Raw genomic sequence first — 21319 nt, forward strand, 5'->3', positions numbered from 1 at the left:
GTTCTACTGCACTCTGTTCTGTTGCAGAAGGATCGATTGTGCTCTGCTCTCTGGTATCATCATACTTGAAATATCATAACACTAATATGGAGACATACACTGTGAAGTTTAACAAAAACTACTTACAAGAAAGACCATGCAGTGCAAGAGCACAGTGTAGAAAAAGGCAATAGTCCGAGCCAATTTGTTTGACAGGATGACGCGTCCCTTAAATAAAAGAAAGGGTTTATAGATTGTTGAAAATGAATGGGTTCATCTATTTTAACAGCTGAAGTGTATGCACTTACCATGCTCAGGGTGGCTTTATCCCAGGGGCTGAGACTTAGATATCTGCGCTGACGCTCCTAGACATAGCACCAGAAGAAATACTTAAGAGACTGCGCACACAAAACATTTTTGCACACATTTTGTTATGAAATCATTTTCAGTCAAGATTGAATAATCATCAGGAAACAAGTAACATGTTTTGAATTTAAACGTTTTGTATAATTTGTGGTGAGGAAAGATAATGACAGGTAAGATGAACTTTAAAGATTTACGCACACTTATCTTGAACAGTGAACAGGATAATTTTGCAGTGATGATAAAATACTAGCATCTGTAGCATTGTTTGGGGAATATAATTTTACAGCACCAACCCACTCTATCCTAGAGCAGGTGCAACTAGCACCAAGCTTTAGTTCAATTCAGGTTCAATGAAGAATGTAGGAGGACATGACAGGAGCAGTGCAAGGCATACCTAAAAATGTGGTGTCAACTTGGTGAAGCTGCAACAAAGACTACTTGCATGCCAAGCAGCAGAAGCAGCAAGTGAAAGACAGAGCTAAGCGATCCCTTAGATCAGATCTACACTCTGCAGTCCTGCTACATCCAGTCATGAACGGTGGAGGGCAGTTAAACAACTAATAGCAGAAGGAGGTGCCACAAATATCCCCATCCTCAATGATAGGGGAGCCCAGCACATCAGTGCAAAAGATAAGGCTGAAGCATTTGCAACAATCTTCAGCCATAAGTGCCGAGTGGATGATCCATCCCAGCCTCCTCCGGAGGTCCCCAGCACCACAGATGCCAGTCTTCAGCCAATTCGATTCACTCCACATGATATCAAGAAATGGCTGCAGGGACTGGATTTTCTTTGTTTTATCTTTATTCTTTCATGGGATATGGGCATTACAGGCAAGGCCAGCATTTATTGCCCATCCCTAATTGCCCTTGAGCTGAGTGACTTTCTAGGCCATTTCAGACAGCAGTTAAGAGTCAACCACATTGCTGTGGGTCTGGAGTCACATGTAGGACAGGCTGGGTAAAGATGGCAGGCTTCCTTTCCTAAAGGACATTAGTGAGCCAGGTCGGTTTTTATGACAACGGATGATAGTTTTACGGTCACCATTACTCTAACTTTCAATTCCAGATTTATTAGTTGAATTTAAATTCCACCAGCTGCCATGATGGGATTTGAACTACTGTCCCCACACCATTAGCCTAGGCCTTTGGATTGCTAGTCCAGTGACATTACCACTATGTCACCATCTCTCCAGCAATACTGCAAAGGCTATGGGCCTTATCAACAATCCAGCATTAGTACTGAAGACTCACACTCCAGAACTAGCTACACCCTTGACCAAGATGTTCCAGTACAGCCACAACACTGGCATCTGCCTTGCAATGTGGAAAATTGTCCAGGTATGTCCTGCACACAAAAAGCATGGCCAAGCCAACCCAGCCAATTACTGCCCCATCAGTCTACCCTTGACCATCTGCAAAGTGATGGAAGGGGTCACCAACAGTGCTCTCAAGCAGTATTTGCTCAGCAATAACCTGCTCACTGATGCCCAATTTGTGTTCCACCAGGGTCACTCAGCTCCTGAGGCACTGTGGGCCATCAGCAGCAGCAGAATTGTACTCAAAACACAATCTGTAACCTCATGGCCCAGCATATCCCCCATTCTACCACTACCATCAAGCCAGGGGATCAACCCTGGTTCAATGAAGAGTGCAGGAGGGCATGCCAGGAGCAGCACCAGGCATACCTAAAAACGAGGTGTCAACCTGGTGACGCTATAACACAGGACTATTTGCAAGCTAAACAGCATAAGCAGCAAGTGATAGACAGGGCTAAGCGATCCCGTGACCAACGGATCAGGTCTAAGCTCTGCAGTCCTGCCACATCCAGTCGTGAATGGTGGTGGACAATTAAACAACTCACTGGAGGAGGAGGCTCCACAAATATCCCCATCCTCAATGATGGAGGAGCCCAGCACATCAGTGCAAAAGATAAAGCTGAAGCATTTGCTACAATCTTCAACCAGAAGTGCCGAGTGGTTGATCTATCTCGGCCTCCTCCGGAGGCTGCCAGCATCACAGATGCCAGTCTTCAGTCAATTCGATTTACTCCACATGATATCAAGAAATGGCTGAAGGCTCTCGATATTGCAAAGGCTATGGGCCCTGACAATATTCCGGCAATAGCACTGAAGATTTGTGCTCCAAAACTTGCCGCACCCCTAGCCAAGCTGTTCCAGTACAGCTACAACACTGGCATCTACCCGGCTATGTGGAAAATTGCCCAGGTATGTCCTGTACACAAAAAGCAGGGCAAATCCAACCCAGCCAATTACCACCCCATCAATCTACTCTCCATCATCAGTAAAGTAATGGAAGGGGTCATCAACAGTGCTATCAAGCAGCACTTGCTTAGCAATAACCCGCTCACGGATGCCCAGTTTGGGTTCCGCCAGGGCCACTCAGCTCCTGACCTCATTACCTCAAGAGCTGAACTCCCAAGGTGAGGTGAGAGTGACTGTCCTTGACATCAATGCAGCATTTGACTGATTGTGGCATTAAGGAGTCCTAGCAAAACTGGAGTCAATGGGAATCAGGGGGAAAACTCTCTACTGGTTGGAGTCATAACTAGCACCAAGGAAGATGGTTGCGGTTGTTGGAGGCCAATGATCTCAGGTCCAGGACATCGCTGCAGAAGTTCCTCAGCTGCTACATTAATGACCTTCCTTCCATCATAAGGTCAGGATTTCGCTGATGATTGCACAATGTTCAACACCATCCATGACTCCTCAGGTAGTGAAGCAGTCCATGTCCACATGCAGCAGACCTGGACAACATTCAGGCTTGGGCTGATAAATGGTGAGTAACATTCATGCTACACAAGTGCCAGGAAAGACCATCTCCAACAAGAGAGAATCTAAGTAGTGTGCCCTGAGATTCAATGGCATTATCATCTCTGAATCCGCACCATCAGCCTGCTGAGGGTTACCATTGACCAGAAACTGAACTGGACCAGCCATGTAAATACTGTGGCTACAAGAGCAGGTCAGAGTCTGGGAATTCTGCAGCAAGTGACTCACCTCATGACTCCCTGAAGCTTGTCAGCACAAGTCAGGTATGTGATGGAATACTCTCCACCTGCCTGGATGAGTGCAGCTCTAACAACACTTGAGAAGCTCCACACCATCCAGGACAAAGCAACCTGTTTGACTGGTACCACATCAACCAGCTTAAACATTAGGGATGGGAAATAAACGCTAGCCTAGCCAGCGATGCTTACATTCCATGAAAGAAAAAGAAAAAAATTCATTGCTTGCTCCACTATGACAGGTATCCCTTTTCAAACACTAACTTGGTCTCAGCTAGATTATTGTGTCCAATTCTGGATACAGTACTTTAGAAGCCTTGAAGAGTGTTTTTTTAAATTCATTCACAGGATGTGAGTGTCGCTGGCTGGGCCAGCCTTTATTACCCATCCCTAGTTGCCCTTGAGAAGGTGGTGGTGAGCTGCCTTCTTGAACTTCTGCAGTCCATGTGGTGTAAGTACACCCACAGTGCTGGTAGGGATGGAGTTCCAGGATTTTGACCCAATGACAGTGAAGAAATGGCGATATCTTTCCAAGTCAGGATGGTGAGTGGCTTGGAGGGGAGCTTCCAGATGGTGGTGTTCCCAAGCATCTGCTGCCGTTGTCCTTCGAGGTGGCAGAGGTAGCGAGTTTGGAAGGTGCTGTCAAAGGAGCCTTGGTGAGTTGCTGCAATGCATCTTGTAGCTGGTACACAGTGCTGCCACTAGAGGGAGTGAATGTTTAAGCTGATAGATGGGGTACCAATCAAACAGGCTGCTTTGTCCTGGATGGTGTGGAGCTTCTCGAGTGTTGTTGGAGTTGCACTTATCCAGGCAGGTGGAGAGTATTCCATCACATACCTGATTTGTGCCGATAAGCTTCAGGGAGTCATGAGATGAGTCACTTGCTGCAAAATTCCCAGACTCTGACCTGCTCTTGTGGCCACAGTATTTACATGGCTGGTAAAGTTCAGTTTCTGGTCAATGGTACCCACAGTGCTGTTAGGAATGGAGTTCCAGGATTTTGACCCAGCGACAGTGAAGAAACTGCGATATCTTTCCAAGTCGGGATGGTGAGTGACTTGGAGGGGAACTTCCAGGCGGTGGTGTTCCCGTTTGTCTGCTGCCCTTGTCCTTCTAGGTGGTAGTGGTCGTGGGTTTGGAAGGTACTGTTGGTGGAGCCTTGGTGAATTCCTGCAGTTAATCTTGTAGATGGTACACACTGCTGCTACTGTGCGTCAGTGGTGGAGGGTGCAGAAGAGATTTACAAGAATGGTACCTGTGATGAGGCACTTCAGTTATGTCAAGAGACTGGGGAATCTGGGGTTAAGAGGAGATTTGATGGAGGTGCTCAAAAATGAACTGGACTAGCCATATAAATACGGTGGCTACAAGAGCAAGTCAGAGGCTGGGAATCCTGTGGCAAGTAATCACCTCTTGACTTCCTAAAGCCTGTCCACCATCTACAAGGCACAAGTCAGGAGTGTGATGGGATACTCTCCACTTGCCTGGATGAGTGACAATGCTCCAGAAGCTTGACACCATCCAGGACAAAGCAGCTCACTTGATTGGCACCCCGTCCACAAATATTCACTCCCTCCTCCACTGACGCACAGTGACAGCAGTTTGTACCATCTACAAGATGCACTGCAGAAACTCACCAAGGCTCCTTAGGCAGCCCCAACCAAACCCACGACCACTACCATCTAGAAGAACAAGGGCAGCAGACGAATGGGAACAGCACCACCTTGAAGTTCTGCTCCAAGCCACTCACCACTGGCTGGGACAAAATCCTGGAGCTCCCTCCTTAACAGCATTGTGGGTGTACCTACACCACATGGACTGCAGCAGTTTATGAAGGCAGCTCATCACCACCTTCTCAAGGGCAATTAGGAATGGGTAATAAATTATGACCTCGTGAGCAATGCCCACATCCCATGAATGAATTTTTAAAAATCATGAATGGGTTTGATAGAGTCAATAAAGAGGAACTGTATCCAGTGGCAGGAGTGTTGATACCAGAGGACACAGGTCTAAGGGGATTGGCAAAAGAACAAAGGGTGAGACGAGGGCAGGAGAAGCCCGTGATTTCCCTGTGGGTCCAAAGGAGCGCTCCTGAGCAACCTAGCCCACCAGGGACCCCTTAGCAGATTAAAACCACTTGCCTTCTGGGCTCTCTCTGAACTTGTTCTCAGTTGGGGTGGCAAATGCAAGACTGCGTTAAAATGATGCTAATGCCTGAATTACATCAGAAGCCAAGTTAAATATTTCAATGAGACCTTCGCTTACCTGGAGTGAAGGTTTTACACCCCTCCTGAAGCCTTGGAATTAAAACACTGACCAGTGTGAGGGGTTAAATTGGCCCTACGGTGCCTGTGTTCCTCGGTGATGTAGGATAAGCAGACTGGAAGCCTTGTGTGAATGACACTGGGTTAACTCGAGAATCGCGTGTGGCTTAGCAGTCCATTATAACCATAAAAACTAATGGAACTAAGAACTTTGCTCCTGCACTTCTAATCCAAAAATGATGATGATCTTGAGTGTTGGAAGGGCCTACCTTTCTGCTGAAAGAGGTAAAGGGATCCAGGCGCTCTTCATACTGAGAGGAGTAACGCAGCTCAGTGTCATCGCTGCTCGCACCCTGCAGAGTCAATCAACAACATCAGGAAACAGGGTATGTTTTGATCTGTATTCTTCCAACTATATTATTAATGATCCAGATAGGATGTAGTGATTGCTCATTGTATAGTCTTTCATTGGCTGTAAAGCATTTTGGGATGTGCTGAGGCTGTGAAAGGAGCTATATAAATTTAGGTTTTCTTTCTTTCTTACATCTATCAATTTTCATTTTCCCATTGTGATCTTTAAACATTTTGACTTCCAGTTTGCAATAGCTGGCTGCCATCTACCAGTTACAAAATCCATTACAATAACAGGGCCCACAATCAGATGAGGACACTTGCCGTCCAATACAACAACCATAAAAATAAACAAACTACCTGTGCTAATTTGTTAGAAATCTGTCACTAATTTTACTGTCAATGCATTGTAATATTCACCTCTCTAGGATGGTCTCACTCCCCATATTGAAGAGTAAAGCTGTTTGCAATCGATAAAAACTGCCACCTCTGCCAGTGCCATAAGACCATAAGACGTAGGAGCACAAGTAGGCCATTCAGCCCAACAAGTCTGCTCCACCATTCAATGAGATCATGGCTGATCTGATAATCCTCAACTCCACTTTCCTGACTTGTCCCCTTAACCCTTGATTCCCTTACTGATTAGAAATCTGTCTATCTCAGCCTTGAATATACTTAATAACCCAGCCTCTACAGCCCTCTGCGGTAAAGAATACCACAGATTCACTACCCTCTGAGAGAAGAAATTCCTCCTCATCTCTGTTTTAAATGAGCGACCCCTTGCTCTGAGATTATGCTCTCTGGTCCTAGACTCTCCCACAGGGGAAACAACCTCTCAGCATTTACCCTGTCAAGCCCCATAAGAATCTTATATGTTTCAATAAGGTCGCCTTTCATTCTTCTAAACTCCAAGGAGTACAGGCCCAGCCTACTCAACCTCTCCCCAAAAGAAAATCCCTCCATACCCGGGATCAACCTAGTGAACCTTCTCTGGACTGCCTCCAATGCCTGTATATCTTTCCTTAGATAAGGGGACCAAAATTGTTCACAGTATCCTAGGTGTGGTTTAACTAGTGCCTTGTATGGTTTTAGCAAGACTTCCCAATTTTTATACTCAATTCCCTTTGAAATAAAGGCATTTCCTGTTACCTGTTGAACTTGTATGTTAGCGTTTTGGGATTCATGCATAAGGACTCCCAAATCCCTCTGTGCTGCAGCCTTCTGCAGTCTTTCTCCTTTTAAATAATATTCAGCTCCTCTATTCTTCCTGTCAAAGCGCATAACCTCATTTTCCCACCTTATATTCCATCTGCCAAGTTTCTGCCCACTTACTTAATCTGTCTTTTTCCCTCTGTAGATTCCTTGTGCCATCCTCACCACTTGCCTTCCCACCTATTTCTGTGTCATCTGCAAACTTGGCGATATTACATTCATTCCCCTCATCTAAGTCATTAATATATATTGTAAATAACTGAGGCTCCAGCACTGATCCCTGTGCCACTCCACTAGTTACAGGTTGCATCCCAAAAATGCCCCCCTTATCCTAACTCTCTGTCTTCTATTAGTTAGCCAATCCTCTATCCATGCTAATATACTACCCTCAACATAATGGGCTCTTATCTTATTAAGTAGCCTTACGTGTGGCACATAATCGAACACCTTTTGGAAATCCAAATATATTACGTCTACTGGTTCCCCTTTATCTATCCTGCTTGTTACCTCCTCAAAGAATTCTAATAAATTTGTCAGGCATGATTTCCCCTTCATGGAGCCATGCTGACTCTGCTTGATTAGATTATGTATTTGTAAATGCTCTGCTATTACATCCTTTATAATAGACTCCAACATTTTCCCAATGACAGATGTTAAGCTAATTGGCCTATAGTTACCTGTTTTTTGTCTCCCTCCCTTTTTGAATAAGGGTGCTACATTGGCTGTTCTCCGATCCTCTGGGACTTTTCAAGAATCAAAGGGCAGAATCTTCTGCCTGTAGGGCAGGCCGGTCGGGAGCGGGCACGGAGCTGATCGCCGCCTGCGATTGGCTGCACGCCACCATTTTATGTGGGCGGGCCAATTAAGGCCCACCCAGCGTGACGCGTGCCTACCTGTGCGGGCGGGGGGAGGAGGGAGAGTCTGCGCACGTGCGCGAAACAGGACAGAAATCTCCCTGAGGCACGGAGCTGCCTCAGGGAGATTAAGTTTAGTTTTAAAGTTTGAAAAGAAGATTAAAATTATTCAGACATGCCTCATGTGACGGTGTCACATGAGCTGGGACATGTTTATGAACTGTCAAAATTTTAAAATTTTATTTAATAAAACCTTCATGAAACCTCATCCCTCCCGTGGATGAGGTTTCATGCAAAACGCAAAGGCCGCTTGGGCTCTTTGCCTGCCAGCCATCCTTCAGGTTGGACACGCAGCCCTGTCAAATGTCTAAATTGGTTCATTAATGGCCTTAACAGGCCTTTGACAGTTTGGTGGGCGCACAGCCGACTCCAGTGCGCGCCCACCAAACGAAAGCTTGGAATAGTGCGCGGTGATGTCAGAACACACGCTCGACGTCACCGGGCATCACTTTACGCGTCGGCGTAAGGGGCCAGCCCCCGCACGCCGAAGAGAAAATTCTGCCCTGAGGATTCTTGGAAGATTACTACCAGTGCATCCACTATCTCTGTAGCTATTTCCTTTAATATCCTAGAATGCAACCCACCAGGTCCAGGGGACTTATCGGCCTTTAGCCCCATTAGTTTCCCTAGTGCTTTTTCTCTAGTGATAATTATTGTATTTATTTCCTCCCCCCCTACTTGCCCCTTGATTATTTAGTATTTTTGGAATGCTATTAGTATGTTCTACCGTGAAGACAGAAGCAAAGTACTTATTCAACTCCCCTGCCATTTCCTGGTTCCCCGTTATTTCCCCAGCCTCATTCTCTAAGGGGCCAATGTTCACTTTGGCCTCTCTCTTCCTTTTTATATATTTAAAGAAGCTCTTACTGTCTGTTTTTATATTACTTGTTAGCTTACCCTTAAAGTTTATTTTTTTCCTCTTTATTATTTTTGGTCATCTTTTGTTGGCTTTTAAAACTTTCCCAATCCTCTGACTTACCACTAATCTTTGCCACATTGTATGGTTTTTCTTTCAATTTGATACTGTCCTTAACTTCCTTGGTTAACCATGGTTGGTTTATCCCCTTCCTTGAATCCTTCTTCCTCACTGGGATATATCTTTTTTTGAGAGTCATGAACTATTTTCTTAAACGTCTGCCATTGTTTATCCACCGTCTTTTCTGCTAAACTGCTTTCCCTGTCCACTCCAGCCAACTCTGCCCTCACTCCATTGTAATTACCCTTATTTAAGTTTAGCACAGTTGTTTCTGACCTAAGTTTCTCACTCTCAAACTGAATGCTAAATTCTACCAAGATATGGTCATTGTTCCCTAGGGTATCCTTTACTCTGAGGTTATTTATTAAACCTGCCTCATCACACATTACCAGATCCAAAATAGCCTGATCCCCGGTTGGATTCACAACATATTGTTTAAGAAACTGTCCCGAATACACTCTATGAATTCTTGCCTGTGTCTACCTCCTGCCAATTTGATTTTCCTAATCTACATGAAGATTAAAGTCACCCATGATTGATGTACTGCCTTTTTTACATGCCCTCATTATCTCCTGATTTATTCTCTGTCCTACAGTATAGCTACTGTCAGATGGCCTATAGACGACTCCCAGTGTCGTCTTCCAGTTGTTATTTCTTACCTCCACCCATATGGATTCTACACCTTCTGATCCAAGATCCTTTCTTGCTATCGTACTTATTCCATCTTGTCCTAACAAACCTACCCTTTCCTTCTTGCCTGTCCTTTTGAAAAGTCACATGCCCCTGAATATTTAGTTCCCAGCTTTGATCTCCTTGTAACCACATCTCTATAACGGCTATAAGATAAATCCCATTAATCTCGATTTGTGCCGTGAATTCATTTATTTTGTTCCAAATACTATGTGCATTTAAGTTAAGGGCCATTAATTTTGTCTTTTTACCATTTTCTCCCCCTTTGACTCTATTTGCTGTTTTTTTTATGTTTGTACACTCTGTCCCTTTCTGTCACATTCTGGGTATCATTACCTAAATAGCTGCCCTGCAAGGCTACCATATCCTTTTGCATTGTAAGCCTTCCCTCTATTTAGTTTAACGCCCTCTCTACAACCCTAGTTATTTGATTCGCCAGGACACTGGTCCTAGCACGGTTCAAGTGAAGCCCATCCCACCGGAACAGCTCCCTTCTACCAATTTATCCAGCCACAAGCCAGCAGGTTAAGTGTAACTTCAGCTTTTTTAAATGTTTTGCTTTGTTTCTAATTATCCAATGCTCCACTGCTGGCCAATAAAAAACTTCTGAATTAAACAAAGGTTCATGATTAGAAACTTGGAAACGAGCAGGAAATCAGGCAGGTGCATGTGTGCAGTGATTTCTCAGCTGCTGCTCGGGTTATTGATTCTTCTGCTCAGAGTAAACAGATATTATCCTGCGCAGATGAATCAAGAACATGGGTTGCAACCAAGAAACGATTGCACACTTGAAATTGTTCTCTATTTTTGCTAGTTTCCAGTTCAAGGATGAATTCAAAGTGCTAGGAGCCAGTATATACTGCACAAGTTATTCTGCTATATTTTCCAGAGATGGACATAGAATGGTTATGCTGCAGATGGAGATCAACTGATCCATCATGTCCAAGCCGATTTTCTGCAAGAGCAGCTCTGTTAGTCCCACTCCCCACCCTTCCCAATAGCCCTGCAAATTCTCTCTGTTCAGGTGCTTATCCAATTCCCTTTTGAAAGCCATAATTTAATCTATCTCTGCCACACACTAAGGCAGTGCACCCCATATCCTAACCATTTGGTATGTTAAAATGCATTTCATCATGTTGCCATTGCTTCTTTGCCAAACACCTTAAATTGGTGTCCTCTGGCTCACAACCCCTCCGACAATGAGAACAATTTCTCTCTGTCTGCTGTCTAGATCCATCATGATTTTGAACACCTCCATCTAATTTCCTCTCAACTGTATCTTTTCTAAGGAGGACAACCCTAGCTTCTCCAATCTATTCACTGAAGTCCCTCATCTGTGGAACCATTTCAGTGAATCTTTTCTATAAAGTCTTCACATCATCCCTAAAGAACAATGCCCAGAATTGGGCACAATACTCTTGTTGAGGTTGAACCAATGTTTAATGAAAATTCATCATAACTTCCTTGCTTTGATAGTCTATGCCTTTGTTTATAAAGCCAAGGATCCTGTCTGCCTTTTTAAGCACTTTCTCAACCTGCCTGCCACCTTCAACATATATACAGCCTGGGTCTCTGGTCCTGCACCCCATTTGAAATCATAACCTTTATTATGTATTGCCTTTCCTCGTTCTTCCTATCAAATGAATCACTTTACACTGTTAAATTTAATCTGCCACCTGTCCCGCCCATTCCACCAGCCTGTCTATGCCCTTTTGAATTCGATCACTATCCTCCTCACAGTCCACAAAATTTCCAAGTTTTTTGTCATCTTCAAATTTTGAAATTGTGCCCTGTACACCCAATTCAAAGTCAACTTGCAACTAAGTCTTTGTAAAGGCTATTATATCATACCCATTTATTTCTATTTGTGCCATCAATTCATCCATCTTGTTACGAATGCTGTGAGCATTCGGACAAAGAGCCTTTAATTCTGTCTTTTTACCGTTTTTGTCTACTCTGATCTTATTTGCTGGTGCACTCTTATGTTTATATGCTCTGTCCCTTCCTGTCACACCCTGGTTATCGTCACCCATATCGGTACTTTACATCATTCCTTTGTCCTTTCTCTTTAACTTTCCATATCTCCCTAACATTAACCCTCCACCACCCACCAATTCCTCCCCCCCACAATTATTTAGCTTAAAGCCTCTCTGCAACCCTAGTTACACAATTCGCCAGTACACCCCAGCACAGTTCAGGTGAAGACCATTCCAACTGTACAGCTCCCACTTTCCTCAGAACTGGTGCCAGTGGTCCATGAATTAAAACCCATTTCTCCCACACCAATTTTTGAACCACTAATCTAATCTGATTTTACCCTCTGCCAATTTGCTCATGGCTCAGGTAGTAATCCAGAGATTATTACCTTTGAGGTTCTGCTTATTAATTTAGCTCCTCGCTGCTTATACTCCCTCAGCAGAACCTCTTCCTTAGTCCTATCTATGTCATTGTGAAAAGTGCTTCTGCGTGGGTACCAAAGGGTGGTGGAAATCTGGAACTCTAAGGCGATTGTAACTGCGGGTCAACTGAAAACTTCAGAACTGGGATTGTTAGATTTTTGTTAGGTCAGGATATATAAAATTACAGAAGCAAGGGGACAAGATGGAGCTTAGATACAGATCAGCCACGATCTAATTGAACAGTGCAACAGGCTGCTCCTGTTCCTATGTTCCTACTAAAGTGCAAGTTCCATTTCTCTCATTTCATGCAAAGTTCCTGCCCAGTGTTAAACCTCTCTAATTTCAGTCTGGACATTAAAAGTCAATAAGGTTGAAGTCTGTCAGAAAATACATTAGGCAATGTCCATCAGTAAACAATAGATCATGAGGTCATCCTCCTCATGCACAGGGCTGGTGTCAGAGGACTGGAGAATTGCAACTGTTACGCCCTTATTCAAAAAAAGGGTGTAAGGATAAGCCCAGCAATTACAGGTCTGTCAGTTTAACCTCGGCGGTGAGGAAGCTTCTAGAAATGATAATTCGGGACAAAATTAAGAGTCATTTGGGCAAATGCGGTTTAATTAAGGAATTCCAGCACGGATTTATTAAAGGCAAATCATGTTTAACTAACTTGATTGAGTTTTTTGATGAGGTAACAGAGAGGGTTGATGAGGTCGACATGGTGTACATGGACTTCCAAATGGCAGTGACAGCAATAATGATGAATATAAAGGAATATAAGGAGATAAAGTTGGCTGTAACAGGAAGTGTTAATTTTGCTCTTAAAACCTAATCTAGTATGTAATTAGCAGTAACTGGAAAGTTGTGAGTAAGTAGACTATATTTCATTCCTTTTTGCAGTTTAGACAGGGTAAACACACTCTGCTGTGAGACCTGAGTGGTTAACTAGCTAACTGATTGAATTTGGTTTCTCCAGCCCCATTTCAGTTGGCTGCAAATTCAGGGTTCTTCAGTGCAACCTTAGCAAATGAGTGCAGCTGAGGAAACCTGAGAGTTTGGTGAGCGGGGGAGTTTGGTGAAGGGGAAGGAGGTGTTTGTTTCCTTTGTTTTGTATACCTTTCTCACCCTGCAGTAATTGTTTTTTACTCAACTGCAAGGAAGGGAGCCAGCTGTTTGGTAAGTGGTTAAGGTCTATTCTATTTGTGAGGTTTGAAATAGTATACAAATTAGTGGTAAAGTTAATAAAATATATAAAAAAGCAACATAAATAAGCGCATAATATACTTAAGTAATTAATTTAAAAACATTGAGGATGGCAAGACAGGTGAAGTGTCAAGGCTGCAGTATGTGGGAGTTCCTGGATACCATTGTGATCCAGGGCAAACACATTTGCAAGAAGTGATTGTGGCTTGAAGAGCTTTGGCTCAGAGTTATTGAGCTGCAGGCTGAGCTGCATACTCTGCGACACATCAGGGAGGGGGAAAGTTATCTGGATGTCTTGTACCAGGAGGCAGTCACACCACTTAGGATAGGGTCTTTTGATTTGATCAGTGGTCAGGGACAGGAGGATGTGACTGCGAGTGAGGCAGGTAAAGGGGTCCAGAGGGCAGGAGCTGCAGGGTGGATGAGCAAACTGACCATGACACCATGGTACAGGAAGCCATTCAAGTGGAGGAAGCAAAAAGGAAGGCAGTGGTAGTAGGGGACAGTATGGTGAGGGGGATTGACACTGTTCTCTGCAGCAAAGAACGAGAGTCCAGGCAACTATGTTGCCTGCCCAATGCCAGGATTTGGGACATGTGCTCATGTCTGGAGAGGAATTTGCAGTAGGAGGGAGAGGATCCAGTTGTCTTGGCCCATGTAGGTACCAACAGCATAGGTAGAACAAAGAAAGCGGTTCTACATAGAGAGTATGAGAAGCTAGGCACTAAATTAAAAAGCAGAACCTCAAAGGTTATAATCTCTGGATTATTACTTGAGCCGCGAGCAAATTGGCATAGGATATATAAAATTAGAGAGATGAATACGTGGCTCAAAGACTGGTGTGGAAGAAGTAGATTCCAGTTTGTGGGGCACTGGCATCAGTACTGGGGAAAGTGAGTACACTATTGTGACAGTCTACACCTGAATCATGCTGGGACCAGCGTTCTTGTGAACCGTATAACTAGGGAAGTAGAAAGGGTTTTAAACTAAATAGTGGGGGCAAGGGATCAAATGTGGAAAGGTATCAAAGAGTAGTGACAAGCTAAGAGAGGAAGATAGTAATATGGGAAACGAGGGTCAGAGAATGGCAGGAAGTGACAGAGAGAAAAAAAAAACTTAAGAATGCACAAAGAATCAAGACTAGATGTTACAAAGATAACAAAATGACAAAACTAAAGGCTCTGTATCTGAATGCGCGTAGCATTCTTAACAAATGAATTGAATGAAGCTTTGTGGGTAGTGCCTAGGAATAAAAAAGGGACAGTCACATTGTTAGATATTTATTATAGACCTCCAGATAGTCAGCGGGAAATTGAGAAGCAAATATGTGCACAATTCGCGGAGGTTTGTAAAAACAATAACAATAGGGTAAATATATTAGGTGATTTCAACTTTCACAACGTTAATTGGGATAGACATAGTGTTAGGGGCTTGGGTTTCTTGGAATATGTACAATATGGTCAATATGTAGAGGGTCCAACAAGGGATGGTGCATTGCTGGGCCTAATTCTGGGGATTAAGCCGGACAGGTGGCTGAGGTGGTGGTGGGGGAGCATTTTAGTGATAGCGACCACAACATGGTACAACTTAAGTTTGTTATGGACAAAGAAATAGACAAGTTGCAAAAAAATGTTTTGGATTGGGAGAGAATGGATTTTAGTAAAATAAGGCAGGATCTGGCCAAGGTAGACTGGGAACAACTACTTGTGGGGAAATCTACAGAGGAGCAGTGGGAGGCATTCAAAAAGGAAACAGGGAGGGTACAGGATCAACATGTTCCCTCTAGGGTGATAGGAAGCAGTAACAAGACCAGAGAACCATGGATGACCAGAGATATTCAGGATATGATGAGAAGGAAAAGAAGCTTTTAGCAGGTACAAGGGAAGCAAATCAGCAGAGGCATTAGTGGAGTACAGACAGTGCAGGGTGGAGCTTAACAAAGCAATTAGGAGAGCAAAGAGAGGATATGAGAAAGCTCTGGCTGGTAAAAGTAGGGAAAATCCCAAGGTATTCTATAAGTATATCAATGGGAAGAGGATAACCAGGGAAAGAGTAGGGACCAAGGGAGCAATCTATGGGTGGAGCCAGAAGACATCGGTAGAGTGTTCACATCCATTTTCACCCAAGAGAATGAGGATGAAGGTATGGAACTTGGGGAGAGAGACTGCGAGGTTCTTGAGCAAATTGATATAGGGAGTGACAGGGTATTGGAGGTAAAAGCAACATACTGCGAATGTTGGAAATCTGAAACTAAAATTAAAATATCTGGAAAAACTCAGCAGGTCTGACAGCATCTGCGGAGAGGAATACAGTTAACGTTTTGAGGCTGTTTGGCTCTTCATCAGAACATCAGAATGACTTCTTCTGAAGAAGAGTCATACAGACTTGAAACGTTAACCGTATTCCTCTCCGCAGATGCTGTCAGACCTGCTGAGTTTTTTCAAGGTATTGGAGGTGTTGGCAGGCTTAAAAGTAGAAAAATCTCCAGGTCCGGATGATTTGTGTCCCAAACTGCTGAGGGGGGCAAGGGAGGAGATCGCAGGGGCTCTGACCTAAATTTTTAATTCCTCTCTGACCACGGGGGAGGTGCCAGAGGACTGGAGAACAGCTAATGTGGTTCTGCTATTTAAGAAGGGTTGTAGAGATAAGCCAGGGAGCTACAGGCTAGTGAGTCTCACGTCAGTGTTAGGGAAACAATTGGAGAAAATTCTGAAGCAGAGAATCTATCTCCACTTGGAGAGGCAAGGTTTGATCAGGGATAGTCAGCATGGCTTTGTCAGAGGGAGGTCATGCCTAACAAATTTGATTGAATTTTTTGAGGAGGTGACCAGGTGTGTAGATGAGAGTAGTGTAGTTGATGTAGTTTATATGGATTTCAGCAAAGCCTTTGACAAGGACCCACATGGGAGAATTATAAAGAAGGCAAATGCACATGGGATACAGGGTAATTTGATAAGATGGATTCAAAATTGGCTTCGTTGTAGGAGACAGAGGGTGATGACAGAAGGATGCTTTAGTCACTGGAAGCCAGTGTCCAGTGGCGTACCACAGGGATCTTGCTAGGCCCCCTATTATTTGTCATTTATATAAATGACACAGATGACTATGTGGGGGGTAGGATTAGTAAATTTGCGGATGACACAAAGATTGGCCGGGTGGTTAACAGTGAGGTTGAGTGTCTTGGGCTACAGGAAGATATAGACGGGTTGGTCAAATGGGCAGATAAGTGGCAGATGGAATTCAACCCTGAAAAGTGTGAGGTGATACACTTTGGAAGGAGTAATTTGACAAGGAAGTATTCAATGAACGGCATGACACTAGGAAGTTCTGAGGAACAATGGGACCTTGGCGTGTGTGTCCATAGATCTCTGAAGGTGGAGGGGCATGTTAGTGCGGTGATGAAAAAGGCATATGGGACACTGGCCTTTATCAATCGAGGCATAGATTACAAAAGTGTGGAGGTCATGTTGGAGTTGTATAGAACCTTGTTGAGGCCACAGCTGGAGTACTGTGTGCAGTTCTGGTCGTCACATTATAGGAAGGATGTGATTGCACTGGAGGGGGTGCAGTGGAGATTCACCAGGATTTTGCCTGGGATGAAACATTTAAGTTATGAAGAGAGGTTGGATAGACTTGGGTTGTTTTCGCTGGAGCAGAGAAGACTGAGGGGCGCCCTGATCGAGGTGTACAAGATTATAAGGGGTATGGACAGGGTGGATAGGGAGCAGCTGTTCCCCTTAGTTGAAGGGTCAGTCACGAGGGCTCATAAGTTCAAGGTGAGGGGCAGGAGGTTTAGGGGAGATGTGAGGAAAAAATGTTTTACCCAGAGAGTGGTGACGGTCTGAAATGCACAGCCTGGGAGGGTGGTGGAGGCGGGTTGCTTCACATCCTTTAAAAAGTACCTGGATGAGCACTTGGCACATCATAACATTCAAGGCTATGGGCCAAGTGCTGGTAAATGGATGAGATAGGTAGGTCAGGTGTTTCTGACATGTCGGTGCAGACTCGATGGGCTGAAGGGCCTCTTCTGCACTGTGAGATTCTGTGAAAGTAACCAAATTGATCGTGGACATTGAAGTAAAGAAAACTGAACTGATAACCGTTACGGAGACCTGCATGCACAATGACAAGGACTGGGTCCTGAACATTGAGGGGTATATGACATTCAAGGACAATAGGAGGCTTGGTAAAGGTGGAGGTGTAGCACTGTTAATCAAGGACGGAATTTTGCAATAGTTCGAGATAACCTTGGTTCAGGAGATCAGGATGTAGAATCGGTTTGGGTGGAGATGACGAATAGTAGGGGAAGGAAGTCACCAGTGGAAGTGGTCTACAGGCCCCCTAACAGTAGTTACAATGTAGGACAAAATATACAATAAGAAATTTTAGGTGCTTGTTGTAAAGGGATGGCAATAATCATGGATGACTTTAATGTACATATAAACTGGAAAAATCAGATTGGCGGTAGTCACGTGGGTGAGGTGTTCATAGAATGCTTTCGAGATAGTTTCTTAGAGCAGCACGTTCTGGAACCAAGAGAGCATGTTATATTTGACTTGGTATTGTGTAATGTGACAGGATTAAATAATGACCTCAGAGTAAAAGCACCCCGAGGTAGCAACGACCACAATATGATTGAATTTTACATCCGGTTTGAAAGGGAGAAGAGTGGGTCTAAGACTAGTATTTTAAACTTAAATAAGGTCAACTTTGTGGGCATGAAAACTGAGCTAGCTGAAATGAAATGTGATACTAAGCCAGGGGATAGATTGATAGAGAAGCAGTTGCTGCCATTTCAGGGGATATTTCATAATACCCAGAACAAGTATATTCCTACTATAAAGAAAAATTCTAAAGGAAGAACCCACCATCTGTGATTAACTAAAGAATTTAGGGAAAGCATAAAACTTATGGAAAAAGGATATAACTGTGCAAAGATGAGTGGCAGGTCAGATGATTGGTCCGAATATAAAGAATGGCAGAGAATGACTAAAAAGTTAATCAGGAGAAAGAAATTAGAGTATGAAAGGAAGCTAGCTAGAAATGTAAAAACAGATAGCAAGAGTTTCCACAGGTATTTGAACAGGAAAAGAGTAGGTAAGGTGAATGTTGGTGCTCTAGGGAGTGAGCATGGAGAGTTATTAGCAGATAATAAGGAAATTGTAGATGAAATTAATGAATCTTTTGCTTCAGTCTTCACTATAGAAGATACAAAAAACATTCCAGTAATAGCTGTAAATCAGGTGGAAGGGAGAGAGGAAACTTGGTGAAATGATAATCACTAGGGAACCGGTACTGAGCAAACTGATGAAGCTGCGAGCTGACAATTCTCCGGGTCCTGATGTATTTCATCCTAGTGTCTTCAAAGAGGTGGCTAATGAGGTAGTAGATGGGTTGGTGTTTTTTCCAAACTTCCCTAGATTCTGGAAAGGTTCCATCAGACTGGAAAGTAACAAATATAGCCTCTCTATTCAAGAAGGGAGGGAGGCAGGAAACAGGAAACTATAGGCCAGTTAGCTTGACGTCTATCGTGGGGATAAGTATTAGAATCGATCATTGAAGAGGTTATAGATGGGCACTTAGAAAAACTCAAGGTATCGGGAAGAGTCAGCATGTTTTTGTGAAAGGGAAATCATGTTTGACCAACTTGGTAGAGTTCTTTGAAGGAATAACATATGCTCAGGATAAAGGGGAGCCTGCAGACGTGGATTTCTAGAAGGCATTTGATAAGAAGCCACTTGATAAAAAGCCACATCAAAGGTTATTACGGAAAACAAAAGCTCATGGTGTAGCGGGTAATGTATTAGCATGGATAGAAGATTGGCTGGCTGGCAGAAAGTGGAGAGTACGTATAACTAGGTCTTTGCCTGATTGGCAGGATGTGATGAGTAGAGTTCTGCTGGGCTCTGTGCTGGGGCCTCAGCTTTTTACAAATTACATCAATGGCTTAGATGAGGGGAGCAAAGGCATGGTAGCTAAATTTTCAAACAACACAAAGATAGGTAGGAAAGTATGTTGTGAAGAAGACATAAGGAGTTTGCAGACAAATATAGATAGGTTGAGTGAGTGGGCAAAAGTCTGGCAGAGGGAGTATAATGTGGGAAAATGTGAAGTTGTTCACTTTGGCAGGAAGAACAAAAAAAAGAGTATTACTTAAATGGAGAACAACTGCAGAATTCTGAGCTGCAGAGGGATCTAGGTGTACTAGTGCATGAGTCACAAAAAGTTAGTATGCAGGTACAGCATTTAATCACAAGGGAGTCAAAGGTTATCGGGGTAAATGGGACTGTGGAACTCGAAATACAAATAGATCAACCGTGATATTATTGAATGGCGGAGCAGGCCCAAGGGGCCAAATGACCTACTCCTGCTTCGACTGCATGTGCTCGTGATCAAGGCTGGGACCCGAATATTCAAGGGTATTTGACATTTTAAAAGGACAGGAAGAAAGGAAAACAAGGTGAGGTAGTTCTGTTAATAAAGGATGAGATCAGTATAGTAATGAGAAATGATTTTGGTTCAGAAGACCAGATGTAGAATCAGTTTTGGTGGAGATCAGAAATAACAAAGAAGTATCTGCTGTAGTAGTTTACAGGTCCCCTAACAGTAGTTACACAGTAGGACAGAGTATACAACAAGAAATAATGGAACTTGCAATAAAGGTACTGCAATAACTGTGTGTGACTTTAATCTTCACAACGATTGAACAATCAAATTGGCAAAGGTAGCTTGGAGGACGAGGCCATAGAGTGTATTTGAGTCAATTTCTTAGAACAGTTCCTTTGGTACCAACCAGGGACGAGGCTATTTTGGACCTGGTAATGTGTAATGAGACAGGAATAATTATAGGTCCCATAGTAAAGGATCATCTCGGCAAGAGTGAACATAGCATGATAGAATTTCACATTCAGTTTGAGAGTGAGAAATGTAGGTCCATGACTAGTGTCTTAAACTTAAATAAAGGCAATGGGTATGAAGACAGTGTTGGCTAAAGTGGATTAGGAAAACAGATTAAAAAGTAAAATGGTAGAAATGCAATGGAAGACATCTAAGAAGATATTTCATGACTTTCAGCAGAGATATATTCCATTGAGGAAGAAAGACTCTACTAGGAGGAGTAACCATCGTAGCTAACTAAGGATGTTAAAGGTGGTAACAAATTGAAACAAAAGGTGCCCAATACTGAAAAGGTTAGTGGTAGGCTAGAAGATTGGGAAAGTTTTAGAAGCTAGCAATGGATGACAAAAAAACAATAAAGAGGGAGAAATTGGAGTATTGGAGAAAACTAGCAAGAAATATGAAAGACAGTATAAAAAGGAAAAGAGTAGCTAAAGTGAGCATTGGTCCCTTAGAGGGGGAGACTGGGGAATTAATAATGGGGAACGTGGAAATTACAGAGGCTTTGAACAAGTATTTTGCATCCGTCTTCACACAGAAGGTGCAAAAAGCACCCTAAGAATAGGGGAAAATCAAGAGGCAAAAGGGAAGGAGGAACTTAAAAACAATCATTATCACTAGAGAAAAAGTAATGGGAATACTAATAGGACTTAAGGCTGACAAATCCCCTGGACCTGATGGCCTGCATCTAGAGTCTTAAAAGGTGTGACTGCAAAGATGGTGGATGCATTGGTTGCAATTTTCCAAAACTTCTTCGGTTTTGGAAAGGTCCCAGTGGATTGGAAAACTGAAAATGTAACGCCTCTGTTCAAGAAAGGAGGGAGGCAGAAAGCAGGAAACTACATGCCAGTTGGCCTAACGTCTGTCATTGTGAAAATGCTAGGACATTTAGAAAACCATAATACAATCAGGCAGAGCCAACATGGTTTTGTGAAAGGGAAATCTTGTTTGACAAATTTATTAGAGCTCTTTGAGGATATGACAAGAAGGGTGGATAAAGGGAACCTGTAGATGTAGTGTATTTGGATTTCCAAATGGCATTC

General features: G+C 43.4%; 1 protein-coding gene across 1 annotated transcript in view; it reads right to left on the reverse strand.

Moving 5' to 3' along the window:
• Positions 1-21319, reverse strand: part of LOC144684663 (protein CASP-like) — a 651698-nt gene that overhangs the window by 26297 nt on the left and 604082 nt on the right. Inside the window, exons 19-21 of the mRNA XM_078548749.1 lie at positions 5904-5987; positions 288-344; positions 127-207 (exon numbers count right to left, since the gene is read on the reverse strand). Of these exons, the coding sequence (XP_078404875.1) occupies positions 127-207; positions 288-344; positions 5904-5987 (222 nt within the window). The remainder of the gene's footprint in view (positions 1-126; positions 208-287; positions 345-5903; positions 5988-21319) is intronic.

This window comes from Cetorhinus maximus, chromosome 9 (assembly GCF_964194155.1).
Source record: "Cetorhinus maximus chromosome 9, sCetMax3.hap1.1, whole genome shotgun sequence".
In the NCBI taxonomy this organism is placed as follows: Eukaryota; Metazoa; Chordata; class Chondrichthyes; order Lamniformes; family Cetorhinidae; genus Cetorhinus; species Cetorhinus maximus.